This window comes from Etheostoma cragini, chromosome 14 (genome assembly GCF_013103735.1).
Source record: "Etheostoma cragini isolate CJK2018 chromosome 14, CSU_Ecrag_1.0, whole genome shotgun sequence".
Classification (NCBI taxonomy): domain Eukaryota; kingdom Metazoa; phylum Chordata; class Actinopteri; order Perciformes; family Percidae; genus Etheostoma; species Etheostoma cragini.
Window position 1 is genome coordinate 23,067,778 of NC_048420.1, and position 27,533 is coordinate 23,095,310.

General features: G+C 41.4%; 3 protein-coding genes across 4 annotated transcripts in view; 2 read left to right on the forward strand and 1 right to left on the reverse strand.

Annotated features, from left to right (window-relative positions):
- Positions 1–10,674, forward strand: part of LOC117956450 (angiopoietin-related protein 7-like) — an 11,847-nt gene extending 1,173 nt beyond the window's left edge. The window contains exons 2-6 of one of the 2 annotated variants that reach the window (XM_034891527.1): positions 2,743–2,971; positions 5,638–5,772; positions 6,539–6,755; positions 8,071–8,266; positions 10,014–10,674. In XM_034891527.1, coding sequence (XP_034747418.1) covers positions 2,743–2,971; positions 5,638–5,772; positions 6,539–6,755; positions 8,071–8,266; positions 10,014–10,160 — 924 coding nt within the window. In that variant the 3' untranslated portion in view covers positions 10,161–10,674. Of the gene's footprint in view, positions 1–2,742; positions 2,972–5,637; positions 5,773–6,538; positions 6,756–8,070; positions 8,275–10,013 lie in introns of both variants that reach the window. The other variant, XM_034891529.1, reaches the window with a different exon arrangement.
- Positions 10,675–11,251: 577 nt separating this feature from the next.
- Positions 11,252–15,191, reverse strand: ndufb9 (NADH:ubiquinone oxidoreductase subunit B9). The gene is made up of 4 exons (XM_034891531.1): positions 15,023–15,191; positions 12,979–13,171; positions 11,993–12,106; positions 11,252–11,607 (listed from the first exon to the last, which is right to left on the reverse strand). The coding sequence occupies exons 1-4, from the start codon at positions 15,109–15,111 to the stop codon at positions 11,476–11,478; spliced, it is 528 nt and encodes a 175-aa protein (XP_034747422.1). The 5' UTR covers positions 15,112–15,191; the 3' UTR covers positions 11,252–11,475.
- Positions 15,192–15,398: 207 nt separating this feature from the next.
- tatdn1 (TatD DNase domain containing 1) lies at positions 15,399–27,533 on the forward strand. The gene is made up of 12 exons (XM_034892859.1): positions 15,399–15,500; positions 17,563–17,628; positions 18,810–18,859; positions 20,421–20,484; positions 22,049–22,192; positions 23,404–23,446; positions 24,789–24,874; positions 24,966–25,006; positions 26,022–26,098; positions 26,626–26,696; positions 27,093–27,219; positions 27,379–27,533. The coding sequence occupies exons 1-12, from the start codon at positions 15,422–15,424 to the stop codon at positions 27,473–27,475; spliced, it is 945 nt and encodes a 314-aa protein (XP_034748750.1). The 5' UTR covers positions 15,399–15,421; the 3' UTR covers positions 27,476–27,533.

A 27,533-nucleotide genomic window follows, 5' to 3' on the forward strand; every position in this document is an offset into this window, starting at 1 on the left:
CCCCCCCCCCCCAATCATCACATACTCTACACCATACCTAGAGATATGCATGGTGTTATTTCAGTGTAACTGGTTTGATTTGCATCGAGAGATGATCTCATGGAAAGTTCCCCATGTTGATCTCTAGATATGGTGAAGAGTATGTGATGATGTGGGGGGGTATTTTATTTTTATTAATACAAATCTGCCTGCCCTTGAGGGGGAATAGGTTCACAATTACTGTGAGTTCAGACAATTTTAGAGGTGGTGTAGTGGCAAAACACACACACACACACACACACACACACACACACACACATATATATATATATATATATATATATATATATATATATATATACAGAGACTGTAGTAAAAGTTATGCCACCCTTTGGTTTGTGAATAACATTTTGGAACCTTGAGTTTGGCATTTGTGCCGTTGCCATCTTGGTTTTTCAGAGAGAAGTGACCTCTCTTTTCTTTTTCAAACTGATTTGTTTTATAGAAGATGTTTCCTTAAAGAGGGATACAAACGGGGCGTCCTCTAGCTCACCCGGTAGAGTCCTTTTGCAGCGGCCCGGGGTTCGATTCTGACCTGCGGCCCTTTGCTGCGCCTCATCCCCATCCCTCTCTCTCTCTCTCTTTCTTCCACCTTTCCCGTCTATCTATTGTCACTAATGAAGAGGTATAAAATGCTCTAAAAATTATCTTAATTCAAATGAAAAGATGAATACACATGACTGTGATGATGCCCTGAGTTTTAATCTCAACAGCAGGTTAAATTCCCAGATGGCCTTAATTGTACTTTGATTTTCAAGCTAACATAGCTAACAACTCATCTTTAAAAGGTAAAAATATACTCTGACACTGAATGAAAACAATACAGGAAATGCTAAAAACAACTGTTACAAGCAACATTTAATGTGTAGAAGGAAGAGATTACCCGGGCAGGTAAAACACAACACCTCCTCTGTTTCTCTCCATTTATCCCTGCCTGTCTTTATCTCTCTGTGTTTATTGTCTCTCTGTCTTCTCACACTAAGTCTTCATTAACCCGGAGAGCTAACAGGATTAGCTGCAGGCTGGAGCGTCTCTGGGCCACCCGGGGTAAAAAAATCAAGGGGTACGAGAGGGCCCCAAAGGGTTCTTGTGTTGTCTTATCTTTCGGGACCCTCTCGTATCCCTCGGGTCAAACTGACCCGGGATCTATTTGGGGTTCTAGATTAGATCAGATTAGATCAGATTAGATTAGATTCAATTTTATTGTCATTACACAGGTACAAGGCAACGAGATGCAGTTTAGGTCTAACCAGAAGTGCAATAGCAGCAGGTGCAGGATATACTCTGGTTCCATAAGTGCAGGATATACACTGGTTCCATAAGTGCAGGATATACACTGGTTCCATAAGTGCAGGATATACACTGGTTCCATAAGTGCAGGATATACACTGGTTCCATAAGTGTAGGATATACACTGGTTCCATAAGTGCAGGATATACACTGGTTCCATAAGTGTAGGACATGGATATGTACTGGATTAATGTAGAAATTAATACTATTACAAACCGAATTTTAAAGATAGATTTGACCTATGGATATAATATTTAGATAACTAGTATTGTGAAGCAGATTTCTAACAACATTTTTAAAAACTATTCTGAAATAAAATTGTACTTCATAATCTATTAACAAACATTGTCTTTATCTCCATTTCAGACAGCTGAGATAACGTATATGTTTAGGGAATCCAATCAGTCTCTACTAGCACACAATTAAACATGGAAGTTGGGTTAGTTTTTTTGTCAAAAGGTTATAATTCAGGTTAAAAATCCACTATGGAAACAACATAAGTGTCATATCCATAATAATGTTCTGAACTGAGTCAGGAATACATGTTAATTACAGGAAATAAGGAAAGGATGCTGATTTAAGGTAGAAAAAATGTCACTTGTACCATTTTTCTTCTTGTGAAAATTAGAAATGGGTCAATTTGACCCGATACCAATATATATATACACCGATATAAGGGTTAAACAGTAGCCTAATTTTGTGACATTTGCTATTTTTTTGCTGATCAAAGTAGACAATGCGTTCCCTTTTTGATTGATTTATCTTTTGGCTTTCACATGTTAAACACTAGATTAGTTTTAAAAGATTTCTTTTTTTAAAACACACTTTGTATGAACCATAAGATAAGTTTCCATCCGCTTGTCAATCGAATTGTTGATGTCTCGCTGTCTGAGCGTCTTCCATTGACTCCGCAGGACGTCCCACGGCTTGTCCTAACTGTGTCGGCCATTTGCTTCGCCAGTTCCTGATGAATTAAATTCAGAAAGTCTCTCGTCTCCTCGTCCGTCCACTTCCATCTGTCTTTTGTTGACGCCCGCCCCCCCCCCCCGCCATGTGTGCAAACAGCGGAAATACAGAGCTGAAATGAACTAAAACTTCTTCTTCTGCGTTTTGTGGCGGGTTGCAACCGTAAAATGACCTAAAACTCAATCGCAATTCATTATTCATCCGGTAAATAACGTTCAGCGTTTATCGCATAAGCCGTATATCGGTCAAGACAAAATCCGATGAGACTGAACGTATTTCCTTTGAGTATGAAAGTCGAATTTTACCGTTTCCATGAGGCATTTTTCATTCATTATCACTTAATTCCGGAAAAGAAATGGATGGAAACATAGCAACAGATTCTGCATTGATAACAAAGACACGCCACACTAAACCACCTGTCTTCTTCTCTCTTTTCTTATCCCTCAGGGTGTGGAAAGTGTTGGTGTAAACTTGACCTCTGACCAGCGGTTGAGTTCTCTGGAGCTGCGTCAGGTGGAGGTCGGCACGCTTTTCCACGTGCACGCCACGCTGCTGCACGAGCTGCAGGCGCAGCTACGCAACCTGTCGGCGGCCGTGGAGCGCGCGGGCCGCAAGACGGGCTGCAAGATCAACGTGGTCCGGACCTCACCGCTGCTCGGCATGAGAGACACACCAGGTACATGGTGATGAGTTGGATGGGACACTGAACCCCGGAATATGTGTGTGTGTGTGTGTGTGTGTGTGTGTGTGTGTGTGTGTGTGTGGACCAGGTATTGCTACATTTGTGGGGACCAAAAACTGTGAAAACAGTATACTTATGGGGACCTGACAGCTTTGTGGGGACAAAATGCTGGTCCCCTTAACGTTAAAGGGCCTTTTGAGGAATAACACTAGGTTTTAGGAGTAGGGTTAGAGTTAGGTTATGGTTAGGGTTAGGGTTAGGGTTATGGTTAGGCATTTAGGTTTGATGGTTATGGTTAGGCATTTAGGTTTGATGGTTAAGGTTGGGGTTAGGGTGAGGGTTAAGGTTAGGCATTTAGGTTTGATGGTTAAGGTTAGGGTTAGGGTTAGGGTGAGGGTTAAGGTTAGGCATTTAGGTTTTAAGGTTAAGGTTAGGGTTAGGGTGAGGGTTAAGATTAGGCATTTAGGTTTGATGGTTAAGGTTAGGGTTAGGGGCTAGGGAATGCATTATGTCAATGACTGGTCCCCACAAAGATAGCCAGACACGACTGTGTGTGTGCGTTTGTGTGTGTGTGTGTGTGTGTGTGTGTGTGTGTGTGAACACCTGCCACACATTGCCCTGCTATGCCATAAACTACTACAAAAAACTACTACAAACTACTATGTTTTACTGTGACTGTTATTGCCACTTTTCATTTAAACCCCAACGGGTCGTCAGACTCCGCCAACCAAGAGCCTGGGTCTAGGTCTGGGTCTGGGTCTGGGCCTGGGCCTGGGCCTGGGCCTGGGTCTGGGTCTGGGTCTGGGTCTGGGCCTGGGCCTGGGCCTGGGTCTGGGCCTGGGTCTGGGTCTGGGTCTGAGTCTGGGCCTGGGTCTGGGTCTGGGCCTGGGCCTGGGCCTGGGCCTGGGTCTGGGTCTGGGTCTGAGTCTGGGTCTGTCCCAGGTTTCTGCCTAAAAGGAAGTTTTTCCTCGCCACTGTCGCACTGTTGCTTGCTCTGGAGGAAACTACTAGACCTGTTGGGTCCTTGTAAATTCTGGAGCGTGGTCTAGATCTGCTCTATCTGTAAAGGGTCTCGAGATAACTCTTTATGAGTTGTCGTTGATCGCTGTATAAGAACAGTCCATTTACATGTACGTGGGTTTCATCATGCATCCTCAGTGCCACGTGGTAGCCTGACGAGCCAGACCCACATCAGGGTGCTGGGTCTGGGAACTCACTCATTGGCTGGGCTCAATCCGAGGGGCGGGACAAACGGTTGTCATTCAAATTCCCTCTGCACGCAGGATACCGCTGCAGCCAGCCGCAGTAACGCTGGTTGATAGATTAAAGTTTTGCGGTGTCCGATCGGCAAAATTCCAAACAGGTCTTCCTTTTCTTAACCCTCGTGTTGTCTTCTCGTTAACCCTTGTCCTTCCAGGTCGAAATTGAAAATGAACCTTTTTTTGTGCTTTTCCGATGTTTTTGTTGCTTTTTCTGATTTATTTCTCACTTTTTCCAGCTTTTGGCGCATTTCTTTTTAACCTGAGCTGGTTTAATAACAGGTTTTACACTTATTCTTGGAATTTATGGTCAACAAACCTCATTTATATCAAATTATACATACGTTTTTAGTTAAAAAGGCAGAAATCGTGAATTATTTTGACTAATAGTTAAGATCTGAGGATGTTGAGTGGATCACAGATGGGTAGATGTCAAAGTTTAGTCCCCATACTGCTTTAAAACCATTAAAAAAAGAATTCAAATGCTAAAAGATTAAATAAAACACCCAAATAATTCAGTGAAAGTGATCATTAATTTTACCTGAAGAACGTTGTATGAAATCATCCATGTAATTTTTGGGCAATTTGGTTGAAAGAAATCTAAAATTTCTGAAGTAAAACCCTTTGAAACGGGTCAATTAGACCCGAGGACAACACAAGGGTTAATAAAGACTTCAGGGCCGTACTTTTACACATTATAATACTAAAAGAGATGGGAAGTAACGAAGTAGAAATAATTACTCAAGTAGATTTTCCAGATATATTTTTACTTAACTAGTTATTTTTGTGCCGACTTTACTTTTACTCCTTATATCTTCAACACGAACATCGGTACTTTCTACTCCTTACATTTGATAAAACTATCTCGTTACTTTAGTTTCTAATAGTTCCAGTGGAAACTAATCGGATGGGACTATACGTTGCATTTCCGACAGATTCGGCGGCAAATCATTGCGGCTTGATGGCGCTAACGTTAGCATTAGCATAGCATTATGGACGGCAACATGATTAAAAGTGAAGAAACCATTGTGAGCCCGACATGTTACATTTATCATGACTCATCGTTTCCTCATTCTACTTTTACTTTTACACTTTAAGTAAATTTCCAAGCCTGTACTTTGTAACTTTTACTTGAGTAAAGAAGTTAAATTAGTACTTCTACTTCTACCAGAGTAGTTTTTAACACAAGTATCTGTACTTCTACTTGAGTACGTGAAGTGAGTAGTTTAGCCATCTCTGAATATTACATATATTATTTATTTATACAGCAAGAACAAGTATTTACATGTAGGGACATTGCCATAATCACCTGTGAAATTTAAAGAAACAACTTTATATGTAGTTGAAGTGTTTGATGATGCTGTGTTTCTCTCTCTCTCTCTCTCTCTCTCTCTCCATAAGCGAGACAGCACCTGTCTTCATGTTCATCCGACTGTGCGTCTCTGTATCACAACGGTGTTCGTCATTCTGGTGTGTACAACATCATCCTGTCGCCGGGCACCGTCCTGCCGGTCTACTGCGACATGGAGACAGAGGGTGAGACACACACACACACACACACACACACACACACACACTTATCTGTTCACACGCATATAGAGAGCCCAGAGTCATTTATGAGTCTTTCTATTTGGTGTTAGCGGTGTATATACTGGTGGAGAAAAAACGTTAAAAACGGCAAAGTGACAAAAAAGGAGCAGAAATCTAAAAAAAGTGACAAAATGAACGTTTAAAAAGTGCCAGAAGCCTCAAAAATATGCAATTAAATATTGAAAGATTATTTATTTTTTAGCAGGGAGGACAACACAAGGGTTAAAAACCATGGTCACCACAATGTTAAGTCTATGGGCTGAGCTCTGTTGGCAGAATATACAGCGTTCTCTTAATATCATGGATATCCATGATATACAGTGGAAATTATGCAAATGAACCCGGCCAAATGATGGAACTGCAACTACAGTGTCCGTCACGTGATGCCCTCTGGCCCAAAAAGACTTGTCCCTATACTTACATGGTGAAAGACACGTCCCTAACCCTAATCCCCCCAAAATGGACTCCGAATTTGTTCCATTTGGTCCGATAAAATAATCCCCATTCAAGCGTGCTAAACCGGAAGTAGCCAGTCATGGTGTAGGGCCTACACCTCTTAAGTGTTTCTTTGAATAGGCATACCTGTAAATTTGGTTGTCCACCAAAGTGTGTAATTGGACATAATCTATATCTTTGTATGTGTGTGTGTGTGTGTGTGTGTGTGTGTGTGTGTGTGTGTGTGTGTGTGTGTGTGTGTGTGTGTGTGCTGCAGGTGGGGGCTGGACGGTGTTCCAGAGGCGGCGTGACGGCTTGGTGAGTTTTAACCGCGGCTGGTCCGAGTATCGCGACGGCTTCGGCGAGCCGCGGGGAGAACACTGGCTGGGCAACCAGAAGCTCCACCTGCTGTCCAACCAGGGCGACTACAGCCTCCGCATCGAGCTTCAGGACTGGAACCACGTCCGCAGACACGCCCTGTACCACAGCTTCAGGTACGGAGGCAAACTGTGGAAGAAAATAATAATAATGAAGATAATAGGGGTGGGAACCACCAGACGCCTCGATACGATAGCATCACGATACGCTAGCATCACGATACGATAGCATCCCGATACGATAGCATCACGATACGCTAGCATCACGATACGATAGCATCCCGATACGATAGCATCACGATACAATAGCATCACGATAGGATAGCATCACGATACAATAGCATCCCGATACGATAGCATCACGATACAATAGCATCACGATAGGATAGCCTCACGATACAATAGCATCACGATACGATAGCATCCCGATACGATAGCATCCCGATACGATAGCATCACGATACGATAGCATCACGATACAATAGCATGACGATACGATAGCATCACGATACGATAGCATCCCGATACGATAGCATCACGGTAGGATAGCAGCACAATAGGATAGCAGCACGATAGGATAGCAGCACGATAGGATAGCAGCACGATAGGATAGCATCACAATAGGATAGCATCCCGATACGATAGCATCACGATAGGATAGCAGCACGATAGGATAGCATCCCGATAAGATAGCATTACGATACTTACGCCACGATACAATATTATTGCGATTCTAAACATATTGCAATATTCTGTGATATATTGCAATTTACAACCCTTTTTTCCAACTTCTAATTTTCCCCAATTTCAAACAACGTCCCCCAAAAAGGAAACTTTGTCAACATCTGTTTCATCTAAAAATATAAATCTGTTTGTTCATATCACTTCAATTATATTAAAATATTTATATTACAAACATGGGACAAACTGACCAACAATTTATAATATATAGTTAGAATAAAAGATCCATCCTTGGCTGCTGTGTATCGATACAGTATTGCCACAGAAAATATTGCGATACTACGCTGTATCGGTTTCCCCCCCAACCCCTAGAAGATGATTGACGCGTTTTCCGTTAATTTTTTTTTTTTTTGTCACAAAGAAATGGGCCGTCGAAATAAGCACTGAAAATTTCAACATTGAAAATATCAAAAAAAGTTTGGAAAAAACGCCAAAACAGTGGGAAAAATGTGGGGAAAAAGTGAGAAAAATAGACAACACAAGGGTTAAACCACTCACAATGGTCATGGGCAATGCTCGTTGTTTTATCTGTGAAATAAGCATGTGACCCGTTTAGACTCCAGCCCTCCGAAGATCAGAATCGAGAATCTATTAGAACCGAAAATTGACAGAAAGAATTGTTAATGTCCAAATGAAGCCCAACCTAACCCATGACGCTAAGGGGTTCTGGTTTCTTGTCCTCCGCCCGCAGGATAGAGAACGAGGAGAACCAGTACCGCCTCCATGTGTCTGGTTTCAGCGGCACGGTGGAGGACTCGTTCGGGTGGTACCACGACCAGCAGGGCTTCAGCACGCCGGACACCGGCAACATCTGTGCCGAGATCAGCCACGCCGGCTGGTGGTTCCACCAGTGCTTCTACGCCAACCTCAACGGCGTCTACTACAGGGTAGGACTGTGTGTACAAATACACCAAATACAAGATATAGTAGCATCGTTTTAATAACACAGAACAATGTGCACTGACTTTATGTTGAAACCACATTAATATGTTGTTAAAGGGGAGAAACCATTTTTAAATGTTGAATTTTGATGTGTTATTTCAGAGTGTAGAGGGTAAAAAAACATCAAAAATACATATTTAGTAGGGCTGGGTATCAACCACTGATTATTAATTCAATATTTCAGTTACAAAACCAATATTGTGTGAATGTTAAAGACATTGTGCGCCTCTAGTATGTCAGTGTTGTTGTCGAGTCCCCTGAAGTCAGGTCCTGAGTCCCTAGTGTTTGAGTCTGAGTCCCCAAAGAAGAGTCCAAGTCAAGTCCAAGGCAAGTCTGTCACCATTACCGGACTTCGAATCTGAGTCCAGAGACTAGCGACTCGAGTCCAGAGACTAGCGACTCGAGTCCAGAGACTAGAGACTCGAGTCCAAGCCCATTACCGGAGTATGAATCTGAGTCCAGAGACTAGCGACTCGAGTCCAGAGACTAGAGACTCGAGTCCAAGACCATTACCGGAGTATGAATCTGAGTCCAGAGACTAGCGGCTCGAGTCCAAGCCCATTACCGGAGTATGAATCTGAGTCCAGAGACTAGCGGCTCGAGTCCAAGCCCATTACTGGAGTACCCCATTACTGCCTATTACACGTAAAACAAGTCAGAACCTTCATCCAACTTCCAAGTCTGATTTCATAAATCCTCGAGTCCAAGTCATCAGTCTGCGAGTCAAAGTCAAGTCCCAAGTAGAGCTGCAATCGGGCCTTAAAAGTTAGAAGAATTCGGTCGGAGCCCGACAACTACATTTTGATTGACAGATTTTTAAAAGCCAGAACCTGTTTCCAGCCCAACGTTATTCAGATGTTTGCAAAAACACATCTCTTTGGAATTGTCTACAGAACACGTCATTTATAAATGATTAATTAATTATTTATTACTATAGACCACTTGGAAGTTGCAACAAAGACATAAAACAAGTCCTCCAGAGGCCAGCCTCCGTTTCACCTCCTCCGCATCCATTTACGAGCTAATCGAAACAGTCGAACAATCGAGTACGTCATCACTGGACTCTATAGAGTAGTAAGTGAGATTTCATTCATGTATCAGGAGGTGAGAGGTCAAGGGAACCCATTTCAAAATGGCCGTGCCAGTTTTTCCCCTCGCCAAAATGTAGCTTTGGAGCTTTTTATTTAGCCCGCTTCCTGACGAGCTATCAGGACAAATAAGTTTTCACAGGTCGATTTTTTTAAATTTTTTGATTCAAATGAAAAAGTCTAACTCTAAAAACACTAATATACAACAATGTTGTTTCAAAAATCATTTGAATTTAAATTGGAAACTCTATTTTTTTGAAACCCAGCCCTGTTTAGGTATTTATTTTGCTACTTTGTCTACTTGAGTCTATAGACTTCTCCCAAATTTACCAAAAAGTTAGCAGTAGTTAATGCCTCATTTGCATATTTAAACATAAACGAGATGTTGCAACCCAGCTTTATCCAATGTTCACGTTTCTGTTCTGTAAATATATGCGAAATTGGCGCATATTCAACAAGATAAAACGTCATTCGCATATTTCAACATAGAATTTCTTAAAAAATATTAATACAAAAGATGATTGTCTTCATGTAAGTAATCAACTGTGGAAGTTTAATGTGTAATCTCTAAATGTGTTATTAATTAAACTATGTGTTGAACCAGGGCGGGCACTACTCTCTGAAAGCTCAGAACTTGCTCGGGCCGGACGGCATCGTCTGGTTCTCCTGGAAGGACTCGGACTTCTACTCTCTGAAGGTGGTCACCATGATGGTACGACCACGCAACTTCAGGCCACGCTTGTCGCCATAAAGACGCACCAGGACTGCTAGCTGCCGCGAAGGGGCAGCCAGAAATACTCACAAGAGCACCAATCATGTATAAATCCGCTGCTGAAAATAGTCCCCAACAAAAGCACTTTTTCAGCTTTTTTCGCATGTTTGCTAAAAACAAGTTATCTGCTTTAAGAAATCTGAGCATTAACAAAATAATTTGTGAGCCATTTTTTCCAAAAGAGTCACACCTTCAGTATGAACCAATGGGCTCGGGGCTGAGAGCCGCAGACAGGAAGTCATAAAGAACAGAGTTGACCATGAGCGATATAAAACCCTTGTTGGTAGAAAGCCGTGCAGATGTTGAACAGCTCACCTGGAGACTGAAGGCAGAGGACATTCAGGAACCGGATCTCACTCAGAACACCATGAAGTTGTTGTTTTTTCCAAGTTTGTATGCGTGTGGAAGCACCAGAGACACAAAATAACACCTCATATCCCAGAAAAAGTGAGATTTTTTTCATCATATGGGCACTTTAAACGAATTAAAAAAAACAAAACTCAGAATGTCAACGCATCTCGTCTTGACCCCAAGAGAAAGAAGAAAAAAAACTGCCAAACTGAAAATAACGGTACTTTCCGGTTATCTCGACCTCATTTTTCCGCCCGTTATCGACCGTTATCTCATTCCCGGCTAGAAAGATGAACCTCTTTAGCCTGCCAACTACTGAGGAGGAAGCTGTGAAATTCTTTCAAGATCGGCTGGATTTGAGCACTTCAAGGTCAACCAACGTTACAACTTTGTGAACCCCGAGACAGGCGCACACACTCAGACCGTGGAAAGGATGTGGGGATCAGCAAAGTGGATGAATAAGAAGCACAGAGGCACAGATCCTCACTTCCTAAAGTCTTACTTGGCCGAGTTCATGTAGAGAAGCGGTATCGGCGAAAAGAATCCATTCGATGCTATTCTGGGTGACGTGAAGAATCATTGGCCGCCTGCTATTGGACGATAGCATCATTGTTTTTATGAGGTCGAGATAACCGGAAAGTACCAAAATAACTCACGTTAGGGTCACAGTTGCAGTAAAACAGCATGCAATGTGTCTCATTACACACAACACACAAACCCAATTTACATCATATATATATTTATTTATTTATTGGAACAGTTACTAAGTTATTATCTGAAACATGTACAGGACTTTTCTAAGTCAGCAACCTCCTCAAACGGACTACTAAGCATCAGTGTGGATGCAGGCAGGTTGATTCCTCAGCCATGACACCTGCACAGGTGAATGACTGATTCTTTACAGACAGGTGGGATCCGCCCATCCCAGGAGGTGGAGGGTTGTTTATGTGGGGCGCTCCCTGGGGCGGGTGACGTACTGCCACCACAGAGGGGGGAGGTCTCCCTCCTTGCGGGCGGGGGGGAGGGCCTCGGTCTTGGGGCCGCCCGGTTGAGTCTCGGCCTGCAGCTGGGCGACCTGAAACCAGACGGAGGGGCCACAACTGGCGGTTAGTTTCATCATCAAATGAACAGGTTCAAATCCCCATTTGTCAGAGCCAAAGCCATTTTAAGGGGTGCGTTTTCTCTGATCGACAGTCCCACACAGGAGGAAGTAGCAGCGTTTGGGATGCAGTCGGCTCGTAAAATTAAATGACAATCAAAATTCATTTAAAATTTAAATTGTAAACAGGGTCACCCTGATTAATAGTGCATTAAAGAGTGCCCTCTGGTGGACAGACTATGCAACGCCAATGCCCATAACATAACTGACAGCTTAATGAATGTTTAATAAAACATAGATTGATTGGGAAATGCCTAATATCGGCCGCTATATCGGTCGGGCTCTGGTCTGAACTGCCCACCTCTTTGTCCCAGCTCTGCATTCTCAGTTTCTTCCACTGCTCCCTCTTGGCGAAGTAGTCCGGGTACATGGCCTTCTCTGAGGGGTGCCAGTGGTCCAGCGCCCACTCTGGGACCTGTGGGACCAGAAAACAGAGCTCAGGACTTTTCATCATGTCACATTAGGATTGTCAGCATGTGTTTCCTGATTGGCTGAATTAGATCAACAGAAGTACATTTGCAGGATAAAGTCTGACATCCGGCATCTCGGACATGAACAAACTTCACGCTGTAAGTGGAATTGCTTTGAAGAAGATGTTGGATCGTGCAACAGGGAAGGCCTGCTCGGTTCTTTCGGCAAATGTTTAAGCTCTACAAAGAATACGTTGATGCCGTTTCCTGTCTAACGGGGACGTTTTCAGACGTACTGTTGGGGTTGCTGAGGACGGACACATGGCGATGCACTGGTGAGAGCAAATGTATTCTAGTCACAAAACGCCACATCATGACAGTTTTGTTTTGTTTTCCGGTACAGAAAAGGTCTCAAACCATGAGTTTGCTTTTAAATCATTTTGTATCACAAATTGCGGGGGAAAACTACAGATACCATGCTAAAGCTGAGGAAAAAGAGGACTAAAAGAACATCTTTTGGAAATTGATCTTACTGCCTTAATTCATTTTTTAATAATTTTCTTTAAAATAATAATAAATGCCAATCTGTAGATATGGTGAAGGGTATATGATGATGGGGGGGGGGGGGGAAGCCACTGTATATAACCTTTTTTCTTATAATTGTAAGAAGAAAACGTGAAAAAACGACTCCAAGTATGTAAATGTAGTTACTTTCCCATGTGATAGTATACACGCCGATACAAAAACTAAAAAAAGAATTGATTTTTTGGGAATTTCATGACCTGATTTTGTATTTATAGATCTTGAATCGCGATATGAATGTGAATTGATTTTTTTGCACACCCCTCCTGTCCAGATGGAGCCCACCGAGCCTCACCTTGTAGCACTCGTATCTCTCGTAGGACGTCCCCCCAGGAGAGTCGGGGAAGATGTAGGGCTGGGGGTGTTGGTTGGACCAGAACTCCTCCTCCCCCGCCTTCAGCATCCTGGTGGCCTTCACCAGGTCCTTCTCGTCCTTGTTCTCATCGAAGCGAGCCCGAAGCATGCAGGCGTAGAACCGATACTTGTCTCTACGACGGGAGAACACAACAGTCAAAAAGCTTGAACTTCAACTATTAAACACTAGGGGTGTGACGAGACGCTTACTCCACGAGACGAGACACATCACGAGATTGGGTTCACGAGAACGAGACGAGACAAGATTTTTTTTTTAAATTTAAGAAATCCTCGTTGAAATATATGAATGGAAAATAGTTTTTTTATTCAACTGAAAAATCACAAAATGCAAAACAATTTAGGTGCATTTTGAAATCAACTATTAATGATGAATGTTATTGTGCTGTAAGTGTTTTTGCATAGTGCTCGTGTTAGCCGCGGTATACGGCATTTTTTTCTTACAATGTTTACATATTGTGTTCGTCTTGTCTGTCACTCTTTCGCCGTTTATCATTTCCGCAGGAAATCCAAAATGTTGCCACACAAATGATTTAAAAGCGGCAGGGGGATCTCGCGTTTTAATCTCGTCACACCCTCATTAAACACACAACTCCACCCAAGACGCCCCCGCGGAGGCTCCGCTCTAATTGGACAACGCTCAACCTGTCAGTTCTGTCAGCTCATCGCTCTGATATCAAACATCTGGGAACATTAAATGGTCAGGGAGTCAGTGTCATGTGATATAAACTGGAAATAGTCTACAGATGTAGTCATTTGGGTTTCCCTAAAAAAAAAAAAAAAAGCATGACCTGTTGTAGATGTTAAATGGCCGATAGTTCCTCAAAATACACAATTTAATATCAACGGACAATACGCCTCATTGTGAGTGAACAGAGGTAATTAAATATATACAGGTCCGGGGGGGGGGTCATTACAAAAACATTTGGCAGCGTGGTTGTTCTTCGGCCCCCACTGCTAAAAAAAAATAAATAAATCCTAAAAAGGAAACACAGTCTTCTTCTTCTTCTTTCAACATTCCCAATGGTTGACCAACATAAGTTTGTATGAACTGATTGATTAAATCTCTACTACTCCTTTACTAATAATAATGAATAATTTATACTATGGGGGGGGGGGGGGGGGGGGGGTGACGGTTTGGAGCTCCAGCTACCAATCCACACTCTGTCCTTTGGTCCGTACGGGGACTTGAACCAGCGACCCTCCAGTTTCCAACTCAACTGCCTGCTGACTGAGCTACTGCCCCCCCCCCCCCCCAATTGTGCAAAGAATGATGCATGCATCAGGTGCATGCACCATGATATTCTGGGTAAAAAACCCATATTTCTGATATAAAAACCCTTAGAAACGGGGTTACTTTGACCAGAGGACAACACAAGGGTTAATAACATAATAATAATAATAATAATAATAACAATAACAACTTTACAGACCAGTGTTTGGAGTTGTGATCAATGCAATCCAAATGAGTGTTTAAAGCACATTTAACAACAGTTGACCAACGTGATGGCCAATTAAAGATAACAAAAAAACAATTTATAGCAGTTTTATAGCTACGTGAACATGTATTAGGCTGTCTGCCAGGAGACAGAGCCAAGCTTTAACTACTATAACTCGACTATTCACTGATTTCGACGCTAGCTAGCGCCCTGTAAACATGTAAATTAACTCAGCTTCAAACAATATAAATACAAATATAAACAATATAAATTAGAAGGGCAGTTTCAGGGATGTATTTGTGGTTTAATTGAAGGTTAACGAGCTGACGAGGATCGGTATTTTTGCAGTGGGACTGACTGACTTAGCTAGCTAGCTAGCGTTGTAATGAGTGACCTGGTTAGCAGTTAGCTTAGCCGTTAGCTTAGCTGTTAGCTTAGCCGCAGTGCAGACAAGACAGACCCGAGGACAGCAGCGATGTTCTGTATTATTTTTCGCCCCGGAGCCTAAACGAAGGCCGCTGCTCTTACCTAAAGATGCACCATGACTCGAGGTGTCGCAGTGACTTCTTGTAAAGTCGCAACACCTTTTGGTGGTGAGTGAGATAGGCAGTGGCCATTTTCACCGTCCCCTGTCACCTTCTCGGCGAGCGGCGCGGAGGATTCTGGGATTTTGCGGCGTGTGGACGTTATGACCGTAATTATCAACAAAATGCGCAAAAGTAATTTGTGTGACGACGCTTGTCTGGTCTATTTCTTATGTGTGTAAATAATTGTTTACGTGTATTTATGTTCTGTTATTTCTTGTGTATTCCTGCACAATAATTAGCCTTGAATTCCCCGGGAAAATAAAGTATTTTGAATTGAATAAAGTAGTGATGTGGCTAGTGATGTGGCTTCTCTTTTCTAGGGTACTTACGGTGTTACGGCATGGGATTGGTGAGAGCTGCATGTGTGGTTCTTATCAGAAGTATAACTCTTTCAAGCATGGCGCAGCACAAATTCATCGGTAAGACACTTGTGTTGAATGGTTAGATTAATAAAACATAAAGAGAGGACAGAAGAATTTGAGTGTCAGGGTTACCGTATGCTGTTGTTTCCTGTAAACAGACAAACCTGCATGTTTTCAGTTAGCACGTGAGCTAGTTTGAGCTAGCGCTGCTAAAAATGACCACATAGCAGTTCACAGCTACCAGTATCACAGTACTGGATGTTACTGGTTCCAGTATCACAGTACTGGATGTTATTGGTCCCAGTATCACAGTACTGGATGTTATTGGTCCCAGTATCACAGTACTGGATGTTATTGGTCCCAGTATCACAGTACTGGATGTTATTGGTTCCAGTATCACAGTACAGTATGTTATTGGGACCAGTATCACAGTACAGTATGTTATTGGGACCAGTATCACAGTACTGGATGTTATTGGGACCAGTATCACAGTACTGGATGTTACTGGTTCCAGTATCACAGTACTGGATGTTATTGGTCCCAGTATCACAGTACTGGATGTTATTGGTCCCAGTATCACAGTACTGGATGTTACTGGTTCCAGTATCACAGTACAGTATGTTATTGGGACCAGTATCACAGTACTGGATGTTATTGGTTCCAGTATCACAGTACTGGATGTTACTGGTCCCAGTATCACAGTACTGGATGTTATTGGTCCCAGTATCACAGTACTGGATGTTATTGGTTCCAGTATCACAGTACAGTATGTTATTGGGACCAGTGTCACAGTACTGGATGTTATTGGGACCAGTGTCACAGTACTGGATGTTATTGGTCTCAGTATCACAGTACTGGATGTTATTGGTTCCAGTATCACAGTACAGGATGTTATTGGTACCAGTATCACAGTACTGGATGTTATTGGTCCCAGTATCACAGTACTGGATGTTATTGGTTCCAGTATCACAGTACTGGATGTTACTGGTTCCAGTATCACAGTACTGGATGTTATTGGCCCCAGTATCACAGTACAGTATGTTATTGGGACCAGTATCACAGTACTGGATGTTATTGGGACCAGTATCACAGTACAGGATGTTATTGGTTCCAGTGTCACAGTACTGGATGTTACTGGTTCCAGTATCACAGTACTGGATGTTACTGGTTCCAGTATCACAGTACTGGATGTTACTGGTTCCAGTATCACAGTACAGGATGTTATTGGTACCAGTATCACAGTACTGGATGTTATTGGTCCCAGTATCACAGTACTGGATGTTATTGGTTCCAGTATCACAGTACTGGATGTTACTGGTTCCAGTATCACAGTACTGGATGTTATTGGTCCCAGTATCACAGTACAGTATGTTATTGGGACCAGTATCACAGTAATGGATGTTATTGGGACCAGTATCACAGTACAGGATGTTATTGGTTCCAGTGTCACAGTACTGGATGTTACTGGTTCCATTATCACAGTACTGGATGTTATTGGTTCCAGTATCACAGTACTGGATGTTACTGGTTCCAGTATCACAGTACTGGATGTTACTGGTTCCAGTATCACAGTACTGGATGTTACTGGTTCCAGTATCACAGTACTGGATGTTATTGGTCCCAGTATCACAGTACTGGATGTTATTGGTCCCAGTATCACAGTACAGTATGTTATTGGGACCAGTATCACAGTACAGTATGTTATTGGGACCAGTATCACAGTACTGGATGTTATTGGGACCAGTATCACAGTACAGTATGTTATTGGGACCAGTATCACAGTACTGGATGTTATTGGGACCAGTATCACAGTACTTGATGTTATTGGTTCCAGTGTCACAGTACTGGATGTTACTGGTTCCAGTATCACAGTACTGGATGTTATTGGTTCCAGTATCACAGTACTGGATGTTATTGGGGCCAGTATCACAGTACTGGATGTTATTGGTACCAGTATCACAGTACAGGATGTTATTGGTTCCAGTATCACAGTACTGGATGTTATTGGTACCAGTATCACAGTACTGGATGTTACTGGTTCCAGCGTATCAACAATGAGTCCCGACCCAGTGTTGAGTGACATATCGCGGTTCAGATCTTCCATCCTGTCCCTCTCCAGATATCGGGGTGAACCTGACCGATCCCATGTTCAGAGGAGTCTACAGAGGGAAGCAGAAACACGACGGTGAGCTACTCTTTCACTGTAATTTGATGTACAGTGGTGCTCATAGGTTTATGAACCCATGCTAAAGATGACTAAAAGGAGGAATAAAAAAAAAAAAATCATCTTTTGGAAATTGATCTCTTATGGCGTGTTTACTATCACATGGGAAAAGTAACTCTCTGAATATTGTTTCACGTTTTTTTCTTACAATTCTGAGAAAAAAGCTTACAAACCCATGCTAAAGTTGATTTTAAAAAATAAATAAAAAAAACATCTTTTGGAAATTGATCTTAATGCATTAATTCAAAACATTTAGGAAAATCTAACTTCCTATTATATAAAAATGTACACAATATGTGTGTATACGAGTAATTTCCTATTATTAAAGGATACTATGCATCTGATAAAGTTCCCATGGTCTTAAAATAATTAAAATAACCCGCCATCATCACAAACCCAGAGATCGGCATTGGGAACTTTCTATAAGATCGTCTCTCAATGATAATCAAACCAGCTATTAAGCTATAACTGGACTAACACCATGCCAAAACCGGTGTCATTAAAGGTTTGACTTTTCCTTTTTTTTTTTTATTAAGCCATTAAGATCAATTTCTAAAAGAGGATTTTTTTATTCCTCTTTTTAGTCAACTTTAGCATGGGTTCGTAAACTTATGAGCACCACAGATGGAGTAGGTCTAGACCCCTTAACTGAAAGAGAGACGGAGCTGGGACCCCCTACTCAGTAGAAGGTCCCTGTTCCAGTACTGCATGTTTTGTATAAAATTGAGTTGCATGTTAAACTGGGCCAACATAACATGGAGGGCTACCTAAAGCCTTTATTCATACCTTTTTTCCATAGAATATTAAAGCTATTAAAGGTCTCATGCATTTGGCACGTCAGCGGCAAAGAAAGTTTTATTTAACAGGCAAAAAAAAAACTCGCTGCTCTTGATTTTCACTTCTTGTATTCGTGGCATTAAGCTTGGTTTGAGTCCGGATGCGGACCTGGGTCCGGACTTTGAGAAGCTCTGCTATAGAAAATATGTATTGTATTTCAAATGAAAACAAGTGAAACTAATAATGAATGTGATGTTTTATTTAGCAGAGTGTGTTATTCTATCCTATCCCATGTCTTTCGCATATTTCTAAGCAGATTTATGCTTATGATCTATGCTGTGTGTTCTGTATTTATTGTCCGACAGACGACTTCGATCAGATCATTGACCGAGCTCTCAGAACAGGAGTCCAAAAGGTACGCCACGTGCACATCACTTTAATATAAATGCACTTTGTTGGAGTTGGAGTCCTCAAAATCAACATGATTTGGGGATTGCAATGTTATCTCAACTATGGGACGGATTCATTCATGGTCCCTGGAGGATGAATCCTAATGATTTAGACTTTTCCTCGAGTGCCACCATGAGCCTTCTATTTGTGTTTGGGAGTAAAATGTTTCAACAACCGTTAAATGGACTGGAATGAAATTTGGTGCAGACCTTCTTACATGTTCCCCTCGGCATGAACTGTTATAACTTTTGGTGATCCGGGTCTTGTAGTTGAACACTGCATTGCAGATCTTTTAATTAATTGGGACTTATATGCAAACCCAAATGGAATCTGCAGAACTTTTAAGCGTTAATCTAGACTGAAAATCTGCAGAATTTAGCCGGGTGTTTTTCTGGTGGAGATGTGTCATTCAGTATAATTTCAGTGTAGTTAGAGTATTATTTTAGATTTTTCTTTTTCCATTCTGTTTCAAAGCTACGGAAAATTCAGCAGAAAAATTTAAAATTCTTTGTATTTTTTGTATTTTTTTAATAAAATAAACACACATTAGTCAACATTTCTGTAGACGTGTCAGTGTTAGCCAGTCGGATCATTTTCAACCGCAATCATTTGGCCAAAGGATTTTAGACCATGGCAGCAGGAAGTAACACAAAAAAAACAATTAATACAGGTTAAAATATACACATAGTAATCAGAAAGACACCATGCATACAGCTAGAGCAGACATATTAGTTGTTCTTTTAGTATGCCATGCAGAGCTGCAGAAAGCATCAGGACACCAGCAGAGAAACCACATCAACAGTCTCATGAGGAAGGCGTTAATACAGCACAGACTCATTTTTATTTTTTATGTATTTAACCTTTATCTAACCAGGAAGTCCCTTGAGATTGAAATCTCTTTTTTGAGGGAGACCTGGCCGAGACGGCACACCGGTTACAAATTAAACAGAAATACAGCAGAGTCCAAATCACACATGGAGGGAAAGGAACAGGTCACATGTAGGAGTTACTTTTCTGAGTTACATGGCATTTTAACATGGCCTTAGATTCATTTAATGCGACTAGATAAGATTTAATAAGATTGTATAATAGTTAAAATACAAATTATTTTTCATGCATACCCAGGGAATGCAACAATAAACCACAATATACTGTAGAATTACCTACGGATTCAACATGATCCCAAATCAAAGAGCCAGGCCCTGAGACTCGAGACTTTGTGCAGTTTCTTATCTCATTGGGTAGTTTTTAATAGTGTGTTCCACATATGGGAACTCTGTAAATAACGGCTGTGAAATCTCCACTTATTTCCTTTAAATTTCACAGTAAAACTACTGCATATGACATTAGAGAATACACATCAAAAGTAGCTCCAGTTAATATAAGAAGCCGAGCATGCATTAGGACGCGTTCATGCAACTCCGACACCAAGCAGCCCTGCGAACCAGTAGCAAGCAGTAATAAAAATGTGAAATAGACTAATCTGTGTGGATTTGCTCAAAAGTAATAAAATACCTTTGTTTCAGTTTATGATCACCGGGGGCAACCTTGAAGACAGCAAAGAGGCTCTGAAACTGGCCGAGACCCGAGGTATTAACAACAACAACAACAACAACAACAAGTGGTTTTTGGGCCTTTTTATGATTGTGTTGCAGAGCCGGAGGCCCGAGCTAAATGTGAAGTCATGAGGTTTATTAAAACGTCCATAAGTCCATTTTATTCTTGAGCAGAAACAGCATGGACCTAGATCTGTTTCTTTATTACATGCGAGAAAATAAGTGTTTGAGAGAAAAAGTTATCACACTGATAGCCAGAAAATATATATATGTGAAAGAAATGTGAGAGAGATTTTACGTGTTGAGAGAAACACTTTTTTTTGGGATAATTGTTTTTCACACTGGTAGCAAAAAATATTTAACCCTCGTGTTGTCTTGCGGTCACAATTGAAAATCAACACTTCTGTAGAGGCTTTTTATATTGATGCACTTCTTCTTACGTTTTTGTCCCTTTTTTCATCACTTTTGATGCCTTTTTTCTACCAATTTCACTTTTTTGACGTTTTCGACACTTAACTTCAGTTTTATAGTTATTTTTGGAATTTATGGTCAATAAACCTCATTTACAGGAAATTATACCTAATGTTTGAGTCAGAAAAGCAGAAATTAGGAATTATTGAGACTAAAATTAAAGGAATGGATGTTGATGATAATCACAGACTGGAATATGTCAACTTTTACTCAATACTATTTCAAAAACACTTCCATTTGTTTTACAATGCTATAAAATTGAATAAGAACATTGATAAAGGAAAACGGGTCAATTTGACCCGAGGACAACATGAGGGTTAAGAGTTTAAAAAACATTTTTTAAGAGAGATTTAACATTTTTAGAGGAACACTTGTTTTGAGAGAATTCTTTAACACTGATAGCAAAAAATACATATTTGAGAGCTTTGAGAGCATATTTTTTTTGCTATTGGTATGAATCCTGCTATCAGTGTGATAACTTTTTCTCTTAAACATTTTTGTTTCTCTCTCAGATTGTTTATTTTCTCGCCCGTAATAAAGAAACAAATCTAGCTCCATAAATCGGCCAAATCTGCTTAATGCTTTCCTGTCAATATGTCAATATGTCTGCACTGTACAACAAATTGGTCATCAATTGGCTGTAATTTATTCAATTCATTTGATTCGTAGAACACCGTAGAAAACACTTGTTCATTACATTTTACTTTATAATTGCAACCGCATGTGTTGTATTCATTGTTGCAAAACTAGTTCTGTATATAGTTTGTCTGTTAACATGACAACACCATTGATCTAAGGCTCAATGCTGACGCTGTCATTGAAATAGTTTTCTAATCAGCAAGAAATATTACAATTTCTGATCAATCCATATCAATTGCATGCTTAAAATAACACACCGGTTAAAGCCCCGCCCATTTCAAGGCAACACGACCCACTTCCGGGTTAAATCCGGTCCACTTCCGGGTCAGGCCCCGCCCAGTCCGAGTACAGATACAGATACAGATACTTTATATCAGATACGGATACTACTGTACTAGCTCATCCCTAGTCAAATGCCTGTACTTTACAACAAATTGCCTCTCGGGGACATTAAAGTTTTCTAAGTCCTTCCTATTGAACCGTTCCAGATGAGTTCTACTGCACGGTGGGCTGCCATCCCACCCGCTGCGGAGAGTTTGAGCAGAACGGAGAACCCGAGTACTTGTCGGGGCTCAGGGAGCTGGCTGCAGCCCACAGAGGAAAGGTGGTGGCCATCGGAGAGTGCGGACTCGGTGAGTACCGGCAACAGGGTTGTGTATTTGTGCGGTAATGAAGAAAACCGATGAAAACAGAAATCATTTCAATTCGTATCCAGAAAGAAGAAATAAGTCAGTTATGGTTCTTTGCCTTCTATACTACTATCTGGCAGACGTTATAGGAGCCTGAAAGCCGGAACATCCTGACTTAAAAACAGTTTTTATCCACAGTCCATCAGGCTGTTGAATGACTCAGTCTTCTGATCACTGTTTGCACTAAACTGTGAATGTTTGCATTTGTTCAATGCATATGCTTTTTATAATGCTTTTAATGTTTTGCTGCTGCATGCAATTTTATACCTGAATCTTTTAAATATATTGTGTGTATATTGTGTACATTTTTATATTGTGGGAAACGTTGCAACTTAAGAATTTCATTGCATGGGGTAGAATCTGTGCATATGACAAATAAATATCTTGAATCTTGAATCTTGAATACCAGTGTAAATATGTATACAGACTGTGTACTTTAGACCTCTCAGGTGGTCTAGGACAGGTCTGCTTTCTGTCCCCAGAGTCCGGGGGGGGGGGGGGGGGGGGGGGGGGGGGGGGGGGGGGGGGGGGGGGGGGGGGGGGGGGGGGGGGGGTCAGGGTTCAGAGGGTCTCTATGCTCCTCATATCTGGAATAAACTCCCAGAAAACTGCAAAACTGCTGTAACTCTCAGGTTGTTTAAATTAAGATAGGTTGAAGACCTTTCTTTTTGATGTTGCCTTTCTCTAAATGACTGTTTATTTCTTTAATGTTTAATTTCTTATACTGCACTGTAACTTTTATTCTTGAGTTTTATCAGTTTTTGTTTTTTATCTGTTTTTGTGTAAATCACTTTGAATTGCCCTGTTGCTGAAATGTGCTCTACAGATAAAGCTGCCTTGCCTATAAAGTATTTAATGTGCAGTAATACGTATTTCCATCGTTCACCCTTGTGCTGACTTCCCGTCAACCATGAAAAAACTCTATTTTAACACTATTATCTCTTTTTCTGACATTTTTGACACTTTTTTCATTGTTGTGGTGCTTTTTTTGACGTTTTCTCCAAAGTTAATTGATATTTCTAATGTTGACATTTTAAGTGCTTATTTCAAACATCCTTGTTTGTGATAAAAAAAAAACTTAAAACGCGTCAAATTTGACCCAAGGACAACATGAGGGTTAAGTGATATGTTGTGTGTTTTTCTACTTGTTCCAGATTTCGACAGATTGGAATTTTGCCCAAAAGAGACCCAACTCAAGTAGGTTAATTTGTCTCTATTAAGAATTAAAAGCTGCTCTAATTGTGCTGATTGTTTATAGCAACGAGCTGTCAGCAGCTTACTAAGAAACCTTTAGAATGAAGATTTCTCTTCCCTACGTCATTTCATTTAAAGGATTTTTCGAGGCCTGGAGAAGTTTTTTGATTTGATTGTCAAAAAAACAAAACAAAATAGTAGTCTTAATAGTACCAACTCATTTGGCAACTGCTTGAATGTAATATCAAAACGTTACGCACTACAGCTTTAATAAGGTATATATTATTGTTATTATTATAATTATGATTAAATGATAAATCAGTCATCTCTCATTTTTGTTGATTCGATTATTCAGCAAAACTTTCAGCTCTAATTGGAAATAAACGCATACATAACATATGCATTGCTGCTGCTAGATATATAACTATATATTTATATAACTATAATGCTAACTGTAACAGGAGGTGAAAGATGGGAAGTTACTGTACTCACTTACTGTGTGGTAGATTTTTCAGATATTTTTACTTTACTATTTATTTTTGTGCCGACTTTTTACTTTTACTACTTACATTTTTAACACGATTTTCAGTACTTTCTACTCCTTACATTTTACATAATTGTCTCGTTAGTTTAGTTTCTAATCATTTGAGTTGAAACTAATCGGACGGGACTATACGTTGCACTTCCGCACCGCTACAAGGCGACTCAACTGATTTTGAGCCTAAACTATCACATTTATTATTATTTTTAGACTCCATGTTTAAATATTTGCTAGCTGTCAGTTCATTTGCTCATTCTACTTTTACTTTTACACTTTAAGTAAATTTCCGGGCTTGTACTTTGTTACTTTTACTTTAGTAAAGAAGTCTAAGCTGCGTTTTACTTCCCTCCAATATTATGATAAACATAATAAAGTCACCTGGACTCGGTCGACACCATGGACTGTTATTGTATTAAAAGACCAAAAGCCTTATTAAGCAAGACCAGTGGCAAAGACAACGCAGGCTGCTCTGTTTTCTCCCCAACGAGACGTCATGCAATGCATTGTGGGGGAAAGGAGAATCATTGCACAACACAGTAAAATAGTGCCTACTTTTTGCATTAAGTTCAGTTTATGTTCAACACCATCAAAAACAACGGATAACAGCTCAAATGCTTATTACCAACAAGCAAATTGCACAAATTTGTGGCAAAATTAAACCTGCAACATGGGCTTTAAATCAGTACTTCTACGTATATCTGAGTAGTTTTTAACACAAGTATCTGTACTTCTGCTTGAGTACTTTTCCCATCTCTGCAGGAGGTAGCGTCCTAAAAGGTCTCTGGTCTTTGTGGTCTGTGACAGATACTTTGAGAAGCAGTTCGACCTGGCCGAGGAGACCAGGCTGCCCATGTTCCTCCACTGCAGGAGCTCCCACCAGGAGTTCATCGGTAAGTCCGTGCACCCGGGAACTGGTCTGGTCCCCCAGAGCCATTCATGTATACAAAGCTTTTGACTGTTTCCTTGTCTTTGCTTGGGCAGACATCATGAGGAGAAATCGAGAGCGATGTGTTGGAGGAGTGGTGAGGACATTTGTTTTATACTTTATACCATGCCTTTTTTAGGCCAAGGACCCCTTAACCCGTTTGTGCCGGATGAATTTTTGAGAGACGAGAGAGGAAAATGTCTCCGACAGAGGAGGAGTTAGACAGCGAGGGCAGTGACGTTGAGACGGAAGATAGTGAGGAGTTTGGGATGGACGACGTCTCCGTCATAATCTACCACTTCTTCTATCGGAGCCCTTTTCTCGCACGTCTCTCAAAGATACACAAACAAACGCACATGTATGTCTGGTTGATTGACGTGATTTTCAGCAAACTACGGTACATTTTGGTGGTCACGTGGCTTTAAATAACCAACAAGACCCGCCTCATGTGTATATGAACCAATGACAGCGCGTTCTCTGCTGCATGCGTCATAAAAAGACCGACGAATACAGAACGCTGCGCCACGCAGCAGCCGGTTCAGAGTTGAGCCACGCAGTAACCGGCGGTAGATGTGACGTGTCGGCTCGAAGCATCCGGCACAAACAGGTTAACAGAGAGAGAGAGAGAGAGAGAGAGAGAGAGGTGACCCCCTACTACATATATTATATAAAATTAAGTTGCATAATAAACTGGGCTCACAACGTGTAGGGCTGCCTAAAGCCTTTTAACATACCTTTTTGCATAGAATACTAAGCTATTAAAATAGCCTAATAATTGTTGGCATGATTTCATAAATCATGTCTTAATGTTAAACATACGTGTGACACAGTGAATCCTGGACTAAATATAGCGTACACTTAAACAGATATACATTTTTTTAAGTGACATAAATACATTTATCTGCTGCCCCCGTCCACAGCAGGACATTCTCCATCCACTTCTCCAAACCGGGGGGCATGCCAAACACCATCTACTGTAGCTAACACACTAACTATGGAGAAGCAGCTCACACGACCACACTCTAAAACGTCAAAACTACCCCCTTCAACTCAGAAGTGAATGCAGTAGAGTTTCCGATCTCGATGCAGCTGATTACCTGTAACTATTCCAGGTGCACTCATTCGATGGGACGGCCGAGGACGCCGCCGCCCTCATTGACCTGGACCTCTACATTGGCATAAACGGATGGTGAGAGGATTCTGTTTTCTAAGTACACCCAAAAAACTCGACCTGACATGAACAACATCTGGGCTCAAACTGCAAGGTAGGGAGAGGTTAGCGGCAAATGGATCAAAGGTGGCGGAATTTGAACTTTGAGCGCAGCGCACGGCGGCGGTTTTGAGCGGCGTCGAGGGTGGTGCTGGGGGAAGTTGGGCGGCACCACCCCCCCCCCCCCCCCCCCCCCCCCCCCCCCCCCCCCCCCCCCCCATAGGCAAACAATGGAATGGCCACAGATCATGTGTAGGTGTCTTAAAGCTACAGTACGTAGTTTCTGTCCCCCCCCCCCCCCCATGAGGAATTCTAAGTAATGACAACAACACTGTTGGCGCATCCGCACGACCATCATGTTCATGTTACCTAATAGGTAACATGAAGTTTTAGGAGGTTTAAACACTCAGTTTTACATTTATTTTAATTTAAGATAAGTTTACACGTACATATAATAACAGTATTGCAACTTAAACTGTGTTTATTGTTATGTTGTTATTTTTCAGTTCCTTGAAAACAGAGGCCAATATTAAAGCCATGAGGTCTATCCCCACTGAGAGACTCATGATAGAAACAGGTGAGTCGCAGCGCTCTTTTATATAGACCTTAGTGGTCCCTAATACTGTATCTGAAGTCTCTTTATATAGACCTTAGTGGTCCCTAATACTGTATCTGAAGTCTCTTTTATATAGACCTTAGTGGTCCCTAATACTGTATCTGAAGTCTCTTTATATAGACCTTAGTGGTCCCTAATACTGTATCTGAAGTCTCTTTTATATAGACCTTAGTGGTCCCTAATACTGTATCTGAAGTCTCTTTTATATAGACCTTAGTGGTCCTTAATACTGTATCTGAAGTCTCTTTATAAAGACCTTAGTGGTCCCTAATACTGGATCTGAAAGTTTCATGCCATGGGGGACCTTTAAACTGGTTAATTTCTTTATGCATGGATACCGTCCCTCCCCTTCCCCAGATGCTCCGTGGTGCGGCGTGAAGAACACTCATGCCGGCTCCAAACATGTAAAAACTACATTTCCCACGAAGAAGAAATGGGAGGCGGGCCACTGTCTGAAGGACAGGAACGAGCCGTGTCACATCATGTGAGTAATGTCGGGTCAGAAGGAAGAACTCAGCGGATAAATTAATCCGTTAGCAAGCGAGCTAACATCGTTTTTCAATTTCTAAAACTGTTTTTATTTAAAAAACAAAACAAAAAAAACAATTAAGAGTCAATTAAGTTCGTTATCTGTCGGTTCCAGACACGTTCTAGAGGTGATGGCAGCAGCGAGGGAGGAGGACCCGGAGGAGCTGGCCAACGCCGTCTACAACAACACCACCAAAGTCTTCTTCAGCTGATGGACCACGTGTGTGTGTGTGTGTGTGTGTGTGTGTGTGTGTGTGTGTGTGTGTGTGT

Bases quoted from the DNA above. Each gene is read 5' to 3' on its own strand.
- ndufb9 (XM_034891531.1), bottom strand. From the start codon at position 15,111: ATGGCCACTGCCTATCTCACTCACCACCAAAAGGTGTTGCGACTTTAC. The intron at 13,172-15,022 runs GTAAGAGCAGCG...CTCCCGTCGTAG, and splicing joins GAGTCATGGTGCATCTTTAG to AGACAAGTATCGGTTCTACG. The intron at 11,608-11,992 runs GTGGGCAGTTCA...GTCTGGTTTCAG, and splicing joins TGCAGAGCTGGGACAAAGAG to GTCGCCCAGCTGCAGGCCGA.
- tatdn1 (XM_034892859.1), top strand. From the start codon at position 15,422: ATGGGATTGGTGAGAGCTGCATGTGTGGTTCTTATCAGAAGTATAACT. The intron at 17,629-18,809 runs GTGAGCTACTCT...ATTGTCCGACAG, and splicing joins AGGGAAGCAGAAACACGACG to ACGACTTCGATCAGATCATT. The intron at 18,860-20,420 runs GTACGCCACGTG...CCTTTGTTTCAG, and splicing joins TCAGAACAGGAGTCCAAAAG to TTTATGATCACCGGGGGCAA.